The sequence below is a fragment of the Sinocyclocheilus anshuiensis genome, unplaced genomic scaffold (assembly GCF_001515605.1).
Source record: "Sinocyclocheilus anshuiensis isolate Anshui unplaced genomic scaffold, SAMN03320099.WGS_v1.1 scaffold521, whole genome shotgun sequence".
Taxonomy (NCBI): Eukaryota; Metazoa; Chordata; class Actinopteri; order Cypriniformes; family Cyprinidae; genus Sinocyclocheilus; species Sinocyclocheilus anshuiensis.
This window is the reverse complement of record NW_015540882.1, coordinates 732,280-745,705: the sequence shown is the minus strand read 5'-3', so window position 1 is coordinate 745,705 and position 13,426 is coordinate 732,280. Positions and strand designations below refer to the sequence as shown.

At 37.1% G+C, this 13,426-nt stretch overlaps 1 protein-coding gene across 1 annotated transcript in view; it reads right to left on the bottom strand.

Moving 5' to 3' along the window:
• Positions 1 to 13,426, bottom strand: part of LOC107688574 (ankyrin repeat and BTB/POZ domain-containing protein 2-like) — a 64,907-nt gene that overhangs the window by 22,933 nt on the left and 28,548 nt on the right. Inside the window, exons 3-4 of the mRNA XM_016486278.1 lie at positions 9,866 to 10,015; positions 3,453 to 3,660 (exon numbers count right to left, since the gene is read on the bottom strand). Coding sequence (XP_016341764.1) covers positions 3,453 to 3,660; positions 9,866 to 10,015 — 358 coding nt within the window. The remainder of the gene's footprint in view (positions 1 to 3,452; positions 3,661 to 9,865; positions 10,016 to 13,426) is intronic.

Here is a 13,426-nt window from a genome sequence, read left to right as displayed (position 1 = left end):
CTCACTTTTTTCAGCAGGTGAGATAAAACATGGCCAAACAGAAATAAAATACATAAATGTTTTAAGAATCTAATACTAGACATGTTAGTGAATCGTTTTTGTTTAGTGTGCAAAGAGACCTGACATAGTGGTGTACTTATTCACAGAAATATGTATTCTTAGAAGTAGTTGGAAGTTTCTAAAATGAGGTTCAAACAAGTTCACTTAGTAGTTAACTACTCTGAACTCTGAAGTTAACGTCATCTTAATATGAAAATGTTCGCCAGTTAGTCCGTATGTAAGGATGTGTCTTGTCTTCTCTGTCCTGATCTGGGGTCAGCATACCTTCCACCCCTCTCATCTTACAGTGCCTCCTTGATGTGCGACCACTTACCACCCAGCACTCCCATTCACCTTTCTGACCCTTTCCTCCCTCTCTCTCCACCCACTCAGTAGGAGACACTTACCTGTCATAAATCAACCTCTAGCTCACATATTCAAATTTCACTGGATCCGTAACACCCCCTTTCCATTTACAGGCCTCTGTTAGGACCACACAGTACGCATGTGTGCCATTGTGGTTTCAATTCAAGCAAAGGTTTTATAGACTTTGCAATAGAAGGCATGTTGAGGAGACCGAGCCTTTACTGTAATTACTGCCAGGACTGAAGCACAATCTGTATCCCATTCTGCTACTCCACCATGTACACAAGCTCTCAGCAATATTGCTGGAAATCTTTCCTGGCACGATCGTTAAGAAAAATTCATGATTGGAGTCCTGGAGTCGGCAGTAAGGCTCCATTGTTGTTTTCCACTTAGGTTTGTTAATTGAAGGTCTTACACAAGCAAACCAGCTGTAGCCAAATATCAAGATTTGCCCTTTACTTACTCAACATACAACTGGATAATTGTACACATACATATACACACAATCACAACATGTGTACAATTGTGCTTGGCATTCAGCAGCAACACATCAAAGAAGGAAACAAACATCTGAGCCCATTGATGAAGGCCTGGATTTACTTTGTTTCTGGATGCAGCAGTAGAGCTTCCAGAAATTGTTGTACCTGTGTGACTCATTTATCATGAAAGTAGTTGTTTTTGGGCTGATTTTGCTAAAGTTTGTTGCACTTAAACGTGAAATGTATTACATGTCAAAATAAGGCATCTCAAAGAGTTCACAACAAAAAGTAGACAAAATGCTACATTGCCAGTGTTGGGAGTAACGCATTACAAAAGTAACGATATTACAGTAGTATATTACTTTTTGCTGTAACGCAGTAATATAACGCATTACTAATAAAATTTGGGTAATATTATTACTCGTTACAATCTCAGTAACGCACGCACGTTACAACAACATATTTTAACTCAAAATTAAGTGGTGAATTTATTTACCAACACCGCAGGACAGCACCAGACAATAAATTCCTCGGGTAAAATATTTTGTCTATTTCCTGTTGCTGTAATTCGATGGTTGAGATGACTGAGACAGATTCTACATTTGTGAGATGGGCATACTGCGGGGTCGGAGAAGAGAAAGAATGCGGCGGACGAGCGCAGACGAGCAACAAAAATTAAGTTTAACTAAAAATAACAATATGTTTTTATTAAATAATAGTCTACATATAAAAGGAATTAATACGCGAAATATATATTGACTTAAATAATTAACAGATTAACAAAACTAAAGAAAAAAGACATATGCTGCTGTAAAAAAAAAAAAAGTACAAAAAAAAAAATTTAAAATATGCTGCTGACTTTGGTTCATTTTTGTGGCGCTGCGCTCTGCAAAAGTTAATGGAAAGGAAACCCATACTGCGGGGTCGGAGAAGAGAAAGAATGCGGCGGACGAGCGCAGACGAGCAACAAAAATTAAGTTTAACTAAAAATAACAATATGTTTTTATTAAATAATAGTCTACATATAAAAGGAATTAATACGCGAAATATATATTGACTTAAATAATTAACAGATTAACAAAACGAAAGAAAAAAGACTGAGTAAAATATGCTGCTGAATTTTTGGTTCATTTTTGTGGCGTGGCGCTCTGCAAAAGTTCACGGAAAGGAAACCGAGATGACAAGCGCATCCTAAAATAAAAGTAAACACATTGCAGTTTCGAAGGATCTGTATGACCAAAAATTACGGAGTATTTTATGTTTCCGCTGTTCGATCGCGCCAGCGCCTCACGCACACACATACAGCATTGCAAACGTTGCAGCCGTTCATTATCAGAATAAAATACAGTCAACCAAATATAGATACACTGGTTAATTAAAATTGTCCGTACAATCCGTGACGTTCAGCCTGAGCTCGGGCCAAGCACATATTTGTTCATGTGAAGAGTGGTTTTTTTTTGTTTGTTTTTTTGCGGAAAGCGTATTAAGTACAAAAGCATGGTTTACATAGTAAATAATAGTTTAGCATTCAAATACATCGCGAATATGGAAACATTTGGATTCGTGCCGAATGATAGAGGTAGGCTGCATGAGAACAAAGGCGTTTGCTTTCAGTTTCGCTTTAAATTAATTAGTTTTGGCTTGTTTAGCAATTTATATTTTTCATTCTTGTTTTGTTCTGAATAACGTTAAATTTAAAGGATTTGTTGTGGAGTGAGGAGAACTAACATAGCCTATAGGCTTGCTATTGTGTTTATTGCTTGTTCATTAGGGCCTATAACATTCCGCTTTATTTACCGCTATTATTTCTGAATGTAATTGCGGTTTGTGCTTGAAAGTGAAAGTAACTCAAAAGTAGTGTAACACATTACAATTCAGAGACAGTAATATTGTAATGTAACTAATTACTTTCAAAAGGCAGTAATAAGTAATATATAATGTATTACATTTTGGAAGTAACTTGCCCAACACTGTACATTGCTAATATTTAAGTCCTGCTGAGTGAGCGGAGGCAGTGAATTGTCCCTTAAAATGGCTTCAATGAAGCTTTTGTTATAGCTGACTCCTTTTTCAAAATTCTAACTACTGTTGTTTGATTGCCTCAAATTAAAGTTGCCTTTAGCTTGTCAAGTAACTGCCTCAACACAGTTGCACCTAGTTTTTGTATCCCACAAACAGGCATCCTTCCAAAAGCCAATATTTACAGTACACCTGTAACTGAACCCTGCATAACATAAACCTTTGTAATTACCTTTAGCAAGCAGGTAATACCCTGAGGACATCCTTGCAGCAAGACAGGACAGCTAATGACCCGCTCTTAAAACCAATCTCTCTTTAAGAACAAATTACAATGAAGTTCCAGGAAACAGCAGCTGGAAAAGGAGTTTAAGGAGCTCCTCACATTTCCACTATATCATTAACAGCTTTAAAGTACCTTCAGGCTGTGTGATTTCCAGAGTTTATTTACATATCAATGGGCCATTAGGGGTTTGGGCTGTTAATTAGCTTAGCACCCATTGTGTGAATTGGAGACTGGATTAATGGTAGGGGAATAGTAATGAGGCTCACCTTTCTTTGCTCAGGGCCATCCTGGGCGGATCCAGGTTGGGGTTCTCCATGGACTCCATCTGAGGGCATCGCAGGAAGTAGTAGAGAGTGTGGAGGGCATCTGGAGACCAGGAAACGGGCTGCTGGCGGGCATGACGTGCAGGACTGAGCCCATGACAAACAGAACTGAGGCGCTGCATATGGTGCATGGCCCGTGACACCAGGTCACCTGATGATGACAAACAATGGATCAAAAACTTCAGATATTTGATTCAGAACATTCTAATAAGAGATTAATCTAATTTAATAAAATGCACTTTGTACATAAAATGTCTTGAATACACGTTGTCTATGATTATTATTTTCAAAGTTTTTAATCACAACTTTTTTTGTGTGTGTGAGCATAAGGTCAAAAATGTCAGGGTGGTCCAACTGTCCTGATATCATAATGAAAAAAAAAAAGCCTCATTAATAGAATGAAAGAATTTACATTTTTTCATAAGTCACTGAAACTTAAATCATTATACAAACATCTGAAAAATCCAAGTCATGTGGTGCAACCACCATGGAGAAAAAAGTATTTATTTATAATATAAATTTACAAATGCATTAATTTATTCATTTTAATAAAATAAGTTGCCCAGATTAATGAAAAAATATTTATGAATAAATAATGTTGGTTAAAAAAAAACATATAAAACCAACATGAACACAAAAAGTACACTATTTTTTTTACAAGATTTGTTATCTCTTTTAGTCTTATTTGTCATTGACCCAGATATCAAATGATCACCAGAGCTCAGTCAGAAGCTAATAAGACCATGGACACTACCTGAAACCAAAAACCAGAAAACTGGCCTTCATAGCTAATGTGGAAAGTAAATGTGAGAGAGTCAGCACACGTGCCTCCTCTAAGCAGCTTTGGGGATGAAACACCCACCTGCTGATGTCTTTCCCTCATGGATCTCACAGTTCCACAACATATAAACATTCCGATTCCAATTGCACCAACAAGACATCCAATGAAAATTGGATTCTCAACACATGGTAGGAAACAGTCCAGGTACTAAGTAAACTACATATGGATACACTGATCAGGATTCAATGCATGTCTTGGTCTAACACTAACTTGAGAAGCAAAGTTGTGGGCTGGCCACGCAATTGTGGGAACATGTAGACTTCATTTGTGGTAATGACCCCTTGGGTTCATTTTCAAACCACAGAGTGGTTTGCGAGTAGGAAGAATCGTCTGTTATGATCTGAAAGATGCCAAACTTGCAGCATTAGGGGCTCTTTTGTGTTCTGCCAGGCCCTACAAAGAGTCTGAAGAGAATTTATGAAGCAATCAGGAAGTTCGGGGCTTTGCTATTAATCCTTGCCCCGAAGGCTGATATCAGTGCGATTGGACTAGAGATATTAAATACAACATCCTACTTGTTGCAATTTAAAGGCCAATATACTCACCGTGAAGTTCTTTTTTGTTCTTCGCTTAGGGTAAAAAAGAAGTTCGAAATACCTGAGCAGCAGTTTAATGTCAGTGAACACCCCTACGCTTGTGGGAGCAGCATTTAGATGAATATGTAAATATGTGTTGTGTGCTTTCCTCTCCATAACAAAATAAACACAACAAAAAAGACAGGGGTGAGAAAGCAGCAGTTAAGAAAGCATCTGATAGCCACGTGAGCTCTGCAATTCGGGACTCCGGTCAAGTCAAGTCACGTTTATTTATGTAGCACTTTATACAATAGGTAACTCTAAAACAAGCTTTCCAGTTTTAAACCTGAAAAACATGAAAGTCAGTGTCACTTTAAGTTAGAATTTTAATTTCAGGTTCTACTATAAAGCAGCTCTCCACTGTGTTCACGTTTTTACTCGATGGACCGATCAGAAGAAAATGAATCGGGGAACATTTCCACCTCAAAGAAGGCGGAGCCCCAGACCAGTGGTAGTTTGAAGGTGTTTACCAACTGGAGCAAACTTTTCCAGAAAGTTTGCTTTGGTAAGCTGTTTCAAATTCCTGAAACAAATTCGAAATGAACTTCGTTTTGGCCTGGTTTTGTTCGCAATGACGTCACATCAGTTCATCTTGGATTCCACTTCGATTTTGCTTACCTATTACGTAATTGGCATAGACCAGTGGTAATTAGAAGGCATTTACCAGCTGGAGTAAAGTTTTCTGTAAAGTTTACTTTGGCTAGCTGTTTCAAACTCCCACAACAAACTCCAAACGAACTTTGTTTTGGCCTAATTTTGTTCGAAATGATGTCACATCAATTTTTTATTTTTTTATTTTACTTGCCTATTACATAATCACTATAGACCAGTACTAGTTTGAATTCCACCTTTTCCTTAAAGTTTGCTTTGGCAAGCTGTTTCAAACTCCTGAAATGAACTACTAATGAAACTCGTTTTGGCCTAATTTTCAAATGACGTCACATCAGTTTGTTCTTTGACTCCGCTTGCCTATTACATAATCACCAGTGGTAGTTCAGAGGTATTAACCAGCCAGACCAAACGTTTCCATAAAGTTTGCTTTCGTAAGCTGTTTCAAATTCCCAAAGCGAATTCCAAAAGAACTTTATTTTGGCTTGATTTTGTTCGAAATTACATCACATCAGTTCATCTTGAATTCCACTTTGATTTTGCTTACCTATTACATAATCGGCATAGACCAGTGGTAATTAGAAGGTGTTTACCAGCTGGAGTGAAGTTTTCTGTAAATTTCACTTTGGCTAGCCATTTTGAACTCCCAAAATTAACTCCAAACAAACTTCATTTTGGTCTGATTTTGTTCGAAATGACATCACATCAGTTCATCTTCAATTCCACTTTGACTTTGCTTACCTATTACATAATCACTATAAGCCGGTGGTAGTTTGAAGGTGTTTACCAGCTTGAGAAAACTTTTCTATAAAATTTGTTTTGGCAAGCTGTTTCGAACTCCTGGAACAAACTCAAAATGAACTTTATTTTGGTTCGATTCCATACGAAATGTCGTTACTTCAGTTCGTTCTTTGATTTCGACTGAAATATATATGGGCCTTACGGCTCTAGCCTTTCAAACATCCCTCTAAAATCAGATTGAAAGTGCTACCAACAACAGAAAATTTTTCACATTTGGTCCCACATTTGTGGGATTGACCAAATCCTACATTTTAGTTTGTGTAGTAGATGCCCCATTTGCATCCAGCATTCCAGGGCAGCTGAGGACGTATAGATGCCCCACTGTCCGCCGGTCTCCTGGGTACAGCTGGATCAAACCTACATGAGAGCCCGTGAGGAGGCGCCAACATCACAAGCAGTGCACAAAGACAGCTCTCACTAAATTCATTGAGACTGTGTGTGATTGCTAATGTTCTTCTGAACGTTTGGCCTGCATGAACGTGCCCTTGTGCTGTGGGAGACAAGCAGCAAAGTGTTCAGTTTTTGCAGTAGGAAATTCATGCCTTCTTTGTTTTGGCCTAATTTTAAGCCACCAGCCATGCCACCGGTGGGCCTGTGGCATGATGGGTAAACACAGGTAAAACCCATGCCAACAAAGGAACTCCTTCACGGCAAGGGAAATATCCCATTTTCAAATGTAAACTTGTGTGAGGAGGGAACCAAAACACTGTACAATGAACTGATAGTTAGACTTTTGCTGAATAAGGCACTGTAATCTTTGTATTTACACTTTAACGTTCAGCTAAATTGCATTTGTTCAGCTTTCCGCTTATATAAAATCCAGTTCAGACAATAAATCCCAGACCAGATGTTGCTTTTATCAAGGGAACTGTGTTGAAACAGACATGCTTCATTTCAGTGCAGATGAGTCAGGCATCATGAAGTCAGAGGAGACACTGGAAAAGCGGTTCATCTTCCTTCAATCCTGATAGAAGAGTTTCTAATAACACCATAACATCCTGCAGGAATTATCTAGGATAACAGACATGAGGCACTTAAGGCACCAAAAGACTTTTAGTTGACTTCCAGACTCTTTTTGTGCATTTTTTTCTCTATTTCCGTCACAGATCATTCTATTTACAAAGCAAACATGCCTCCTCTTTGGGAACGAAATAGTGGTGTTTATTCAGAGCATAAAATAATAGGCTAATCAGACCGGAAAGATAAACAGCATCCGCATTATCTCCTTTTCCATGTTGTGTTTGCAGGGATAACACCAAGCAATTGTGTCTCTATACGAAACTTGCAGCAATCTTGACTCTGTTGAGTGTCAACGCGAGCACTGTGACAGGTAGTGACATACCTAAAATAGTAAAATTGTGTAGTTTATAATTTGCCATATGTATACAATTTTGTATCAAAGTTAGCGGTGTAACGATACACATTCGTATTGAACCAAGGCTTTCAGTTTGATACGCATTACAAACCGAACGAGTCGTTGGACTAATCCTATTATATATGGAAACTAAAAGAGCTTTAAGTGTGTGAAATATAATGGTCTCAGTGCCACTGCGCTCAACAAGGCAGCCCAAACGACGTAACGGGCAACGTGCTGTCTAGTGGACGGGCACGCAGGGCACGCACTGCGAAAGGCCCCGCGATAACCTCCTCTTGCTGGGGTGCGTCGAAAGACGATGATCTTGTATCAACAATAGCCAGAGATATTGTTAAAAACAACAATTATTGGCAATATTAAGATATTTGACATTTCCAATTAATATAGGCCTGTTACATTCTTATTTTTATTAGGATTTATTTATTATTATTATTATTATTATGAAGTTACTTTTATTATTAAATTAAAATTACAATTAATTTGCCCCGCAATATTAGCTACCGCATAACTGACGCGCTGTGAGGATAACAAAAGATTAGGCTATTTACTCCTCGATTAAAATGTTAAAAAAATGTATTTTAAAACAGGTCTATATACAATGAATTATAGGCCTATAATTAAAATATTAACTCAGCAGTCATCAATTTAAAAATCAAAATCAATGAATAAAAAGCTTTAGCCTATATCAAGCACCAACTTTCAAAAACAACCTGTTTAACACGAAATACGTTTATTGTCTTTTTTTCACTATGTATGGGCCACAAGAGAAATATTAAGGGAATAAATGAAAACAGTTAGCTATATACCGTTATCAGCATATGTTGAAGTAGATTCGTCTCTCGTCGTCTCTGAGAGAATATGCGGCGTCAGATGCTGAAAGCTCCGTCATTCCGTTTTTACTTTCACTTTCTGCATCGTGAATTGACTAAGATTAAGACGTTCACCGGCATAACTCTTGCACGAAATTTGTACGTTGCTTATGTGATATCCATTGGCTTGCCTTCATGGTTTAAAACAAAAATATTTCCAACATTGCGACGTAAGAAATCGTCCGTATCGAAAATGTACCAAAATCGTATCGAACCGTGAATTTTGTGAACTGTTACACCCCTAATCAAAGTATATTAAATTATATGTAATTTAATATAATAATATTATAACATAATATAATTTCATTATTTTATGTTGCTTATACTTTGAAAATATATATGCAAAATAACATGCATATAAATAGTATAAGTATATAAAATATGCGAAATTATATGCAAAATAAAATAAATAAAATAATTAAATACTTTGTTTGCATATTTTATATTTGTATGTATTTTGTGCATATTATTATTATTATTATTGTTCAATTTGCAATTGTGGAGGAAATTTTATTCTATATTCATATTATTAGTAGTGTTATTTGCTTTACTCTACTAAAGAGTGTTCTTTCTTTTTTAAATGCCTCATTAATGTGCTTAAGTTTGTCATGAGATGAGAGATAACAGGAAATCTAAGTGCAAGACAAGGGTGAGACAGGAAAATATTATGTCAGCTTTTTAGACGTCTTGGCTTCTTAGAAACGAATCTGGAGGACATAGTTAGCCACCTTAAATGGATATATATGTTGAATATGCATTATGATTGAATGAAATCAAAGCATTTGGATTTGATGAAGGTATAAATGTTGAGTTGGGATGTTGCCTCTTTGTCACACTCTGTAGCCAATCTGTATGACTGTTGACATTTCTTGCAAGAAAATAAATCTTCAAAATACTTTTGTCTCATACCTTTATTGAAATAGAAAATTGCCACAACAGCAATTTTTCATTTTGCCCTATTATTTGATGCACTATTATTTTCACTATTAACACTGAATCCAAACCTTAGCAATAAAAAGTTTTAATAAAAATACAAAAAGCAAAGTTATAAATATAAAAAGCAATTAAAAATTGCATTCAATATTCAGGATGTGACATTCATGGTAAGCATCAAACTGAAAGATTCTAGCGTGTCCAAATTTCTCTTAAGCTGTAGCTTAAATGTGACCTTTCTGAGTTGTAAATGATTCAGTATGTTTCATAATGGACAGGAGAGAGTGAAACAGATAAAACCAAGAGTATGTATCAGACATAACAGACAGACAGGAAGGAAGTCAGACACTCACTCAGTTCGGAGATGCTGCCCACACATGTAGCCAGTAAGGCCTGTTCGAGTGTCCGCAACTCCAGTTCAGCGTACGCATCCTCTCTGCTCTCCAACCCCGTCTGACGTCCCTCTGTGTACGGACTGAAATGAGCCGGAAGTGACAGAACTCCTAAAATACAATGACAAGAAACTCATCAAGACAAAGTGTTAATGACACTTTTACCATTGTGGTCACAATTACAATCGCTTGGTGACATTTTCTGGATAAACTCCATTTATTTCAATCAGTGTTGGGGGTAACACATTACAAGTAATGTGAGTTATGTAATCAGATTACTTTTTTCAAGTAACTAGTCAAGTAACATTACTTTTAAATTTACAATGAAATGCACACATTAGGCAAAAGAAAGCTGCTTGGTTTGAAAGTGGCTTCTGTCTTCATATATCCTTTTTGGTCATTTTTGTGAAATGTTGTTAATGTGGCCGCACCTTAATCCAAAACAAGTCCTTACAGTCTCCCTGACAGCCAATGCAAGAAATGGTCTTCTGTGGACATTAAACCAAATTTAAATTTAAACATGGAAATTGTCTATGGAGGGACATCTTACCATTTTTTCCAAGTTCAGATTCAAAAGAAACTTTTCTTGTTCTACACAAAAACAGCTGTTCATTTGCCATATTTACCACTTTCAAAACCGCAGTCTCTGACGAGATCAGAAAAACAAAGGCGCCATTATGATCCATAACCCCACCATAAACGTTAAAGCAATTCCAAACAAACTAATTCTAAAGTTTACATGCTTCAGGGAGGATCACACAAACAAATGTGAGAATTAGCAAGCTCAATAGATTCAATTCTGCAATTGTGAAACACTTTACGACTAAATCCAAATAACATACTAATAAACGTCACTTTCTACTGAATTACATTTGAACAGAAATCACTAGAACAATAACCACTGGTGACTAGAACTGTTTCTTATTGTCTCCAAGGTGTTGTCTTTGATAACAGAGGTTGCACAAGGTTAGGACAGTCACTTCCTCTGTAAACATCTCCTCTCACATCCACAATACTGATTTCTAGAACAACCTGGTGGTTCAGTCTTGATGAGTTCATAGGAATTTCCCAGTTCTCAGAGTGAAGCAGCGTGTTCTACACTTTAATCTGACCGTCTGCCTAATTAAACGATTGCGTAAGACCAGGATGGCTTTTTTAAAGCAATGATTTATAGCAGATAAAGAATTGTTACAGTTATGTAACATGAAATTATCTGCTCAGTTCTCTTCATATTTCCAGTCTTGTTGAGATGTTTTGGACTTAGTGAGTCATAGTGAGTTTTGTTTAGGTAACGGTCATGACTTCATGCTACACTTTTCTTCTCTAAATTAGTTTTTTTGCTGAGCCATCATTGGTTGATTTAGTTGAGGTGTCTCCAGTAGTGACTTCCTGTCCATATGGAAGGATCAGGAAAAACAGAGCGATCAAGGAAGGGGAAACTTGTGCAGTTAAGTTTCTCACTGGTTCTTTGTAGTCCTGGACAAAGCTTTGCTTTGGCCTTCAGGGGTGAGAGTCCTGCCAAGGAAAAGGAAACAAGCAAGGAACCCTACCAGAGAAGCAAAAACAAAGCAATATTGTTAGTCCTGTTTCTGATTTTTGGAAGGATCTTCACAGGAAAGACGGATCTCTATCCCATCTGTGAACTTGTTGAGGTCAATGGTTAGGATTTGAGGCTACACACACACACACACACACACACACACACACACACACACATGTTGTGTTTCCATGTTTTATGGGGACATTCCATAGGCGTAATGGTTTTTATACTGTACAAACTGTATGTGCTATTGCCCTTCACTAACCCTACCCCTAAACCTACCCCTTACAGGAAACGTTGTGCGTTTTTACTTTCTCAAAAAAACTCATTCTGTATGATTTATAAGCTTATTACCTCATGGGGACCTCAAAAATGTCCCCACAAGGTCAAAATTTACTAGTATTACTATCCTTGTGGGGACATTTGGTCCCCATAACGTGATAAATACCAGGTACACACACACACAAAATAAATAAATAAAATAAAAAATTCCACCTCTCCCTCCTTTCCCTAAAAAATGTTAGTTACAGTGAGGCTCTTACAATGGAAGTGAATGGGGCTGCTTCTTAATCATTTAAATACTTGCTGCAAGCAAAATCGCATACTACTATTTGGTAGATACTACATTTGATGAAGGACTTACATCGCAACCAAAAAAGTATGTTCTGTATGAAATGTGCCTGATATGTGTAGTGAATACAATTCATTCATACTACATTTGTTATGTTGGCTTTGTCTTGTGCCCTACTGCATCAATTGTGTCACTTCGCTGCCATTCATGCCTCCTTTCCCATGGCCGCATGGGATAGTCAAGTTTCCATTGAATCTTGGCCGATGTAATAGGTTACTGGAGTCATTTTCGTCCATTGTTTTCCAAATATTATGTATTCGAACATACTACTCTTTTAGTGTACTGTTTTTCACATACTGTACAGTAGGGAAGTGTATGTTAAATATTTTGGGATACTGCATAAAAAAAAACACATGGGATGGTAACAGTGCTCATTCAAAAATGTTGTATGCTATATTCTAATATCACATACAGTTAAAATCGCACCTTTGGATGGAAAAGTAGCTAGTTTCAATACCACAGCCACAAGATGTAAAAAACATGCAAGTTAAGATTATTTTAGCGTGAAATATCATTTACTAACCTTTTCTATGTAAAGTTCTATCCAATTGTAAAGTTTTGTCGCTTTTAAAACATAATGCTGTAAACCCCAAACAGCTTTACAGCTTAAATAATACATAAGTTTTAACATAAATCTAAGTGCTTTGATAAAATTATAAGCTTCACATTGCTGCTGTTACATCCTCCAAATATTGGCCCCATTTACGTCTACGTCTAAATGCAGTCGATGGAGTTTAACTTGTACTAAACCCGGACTATTCCTTTAAGCGACTAAAAGTCTCCATCCAGAATGTTTAGAAGTGCTTTTCTACCCACAGGGCCAGTTTCTAGATAAGCCCATGCTTTCTGCTTCTGTCATGTACAGGGTGAAGATTCGAGACTTTTACAGATGAGGGTGGCTCCAGCCTTCATGAATACAGTCTGTTTATAATACCACAGTGTGGTAAGAGTAAAGCACTATGGGAATGACTCCTCAGACATTCACGAACACTGGCATCATAAATTCCAGTAGACAAAAGCTAAACGTTTGTTTATAGTAAACACCCTCTTCATGGTGTCTGTGATTTACGTTTATTACAGCACATTTACAGCTTCAGGGTGGCTGACTAACAACACTCTTAAATGTGACATTATATCAAATACACATAGAAGAAAATCCCCTTTTTTACATACAAGAGATCCTATACTAAAGATCTTTCCAAACACATCAGCTAAATACTAGGGGCTTCTGGATGGTTTCAGGGTGTGACTAAGCGGTTCCTATGGTATTATATGTGGTTGAAAAGGTGTTCCTAGGACACTGCTACATGTTTTATGGGTGACTGAGTGATTGCCAAGTCCTTTGTTTTTA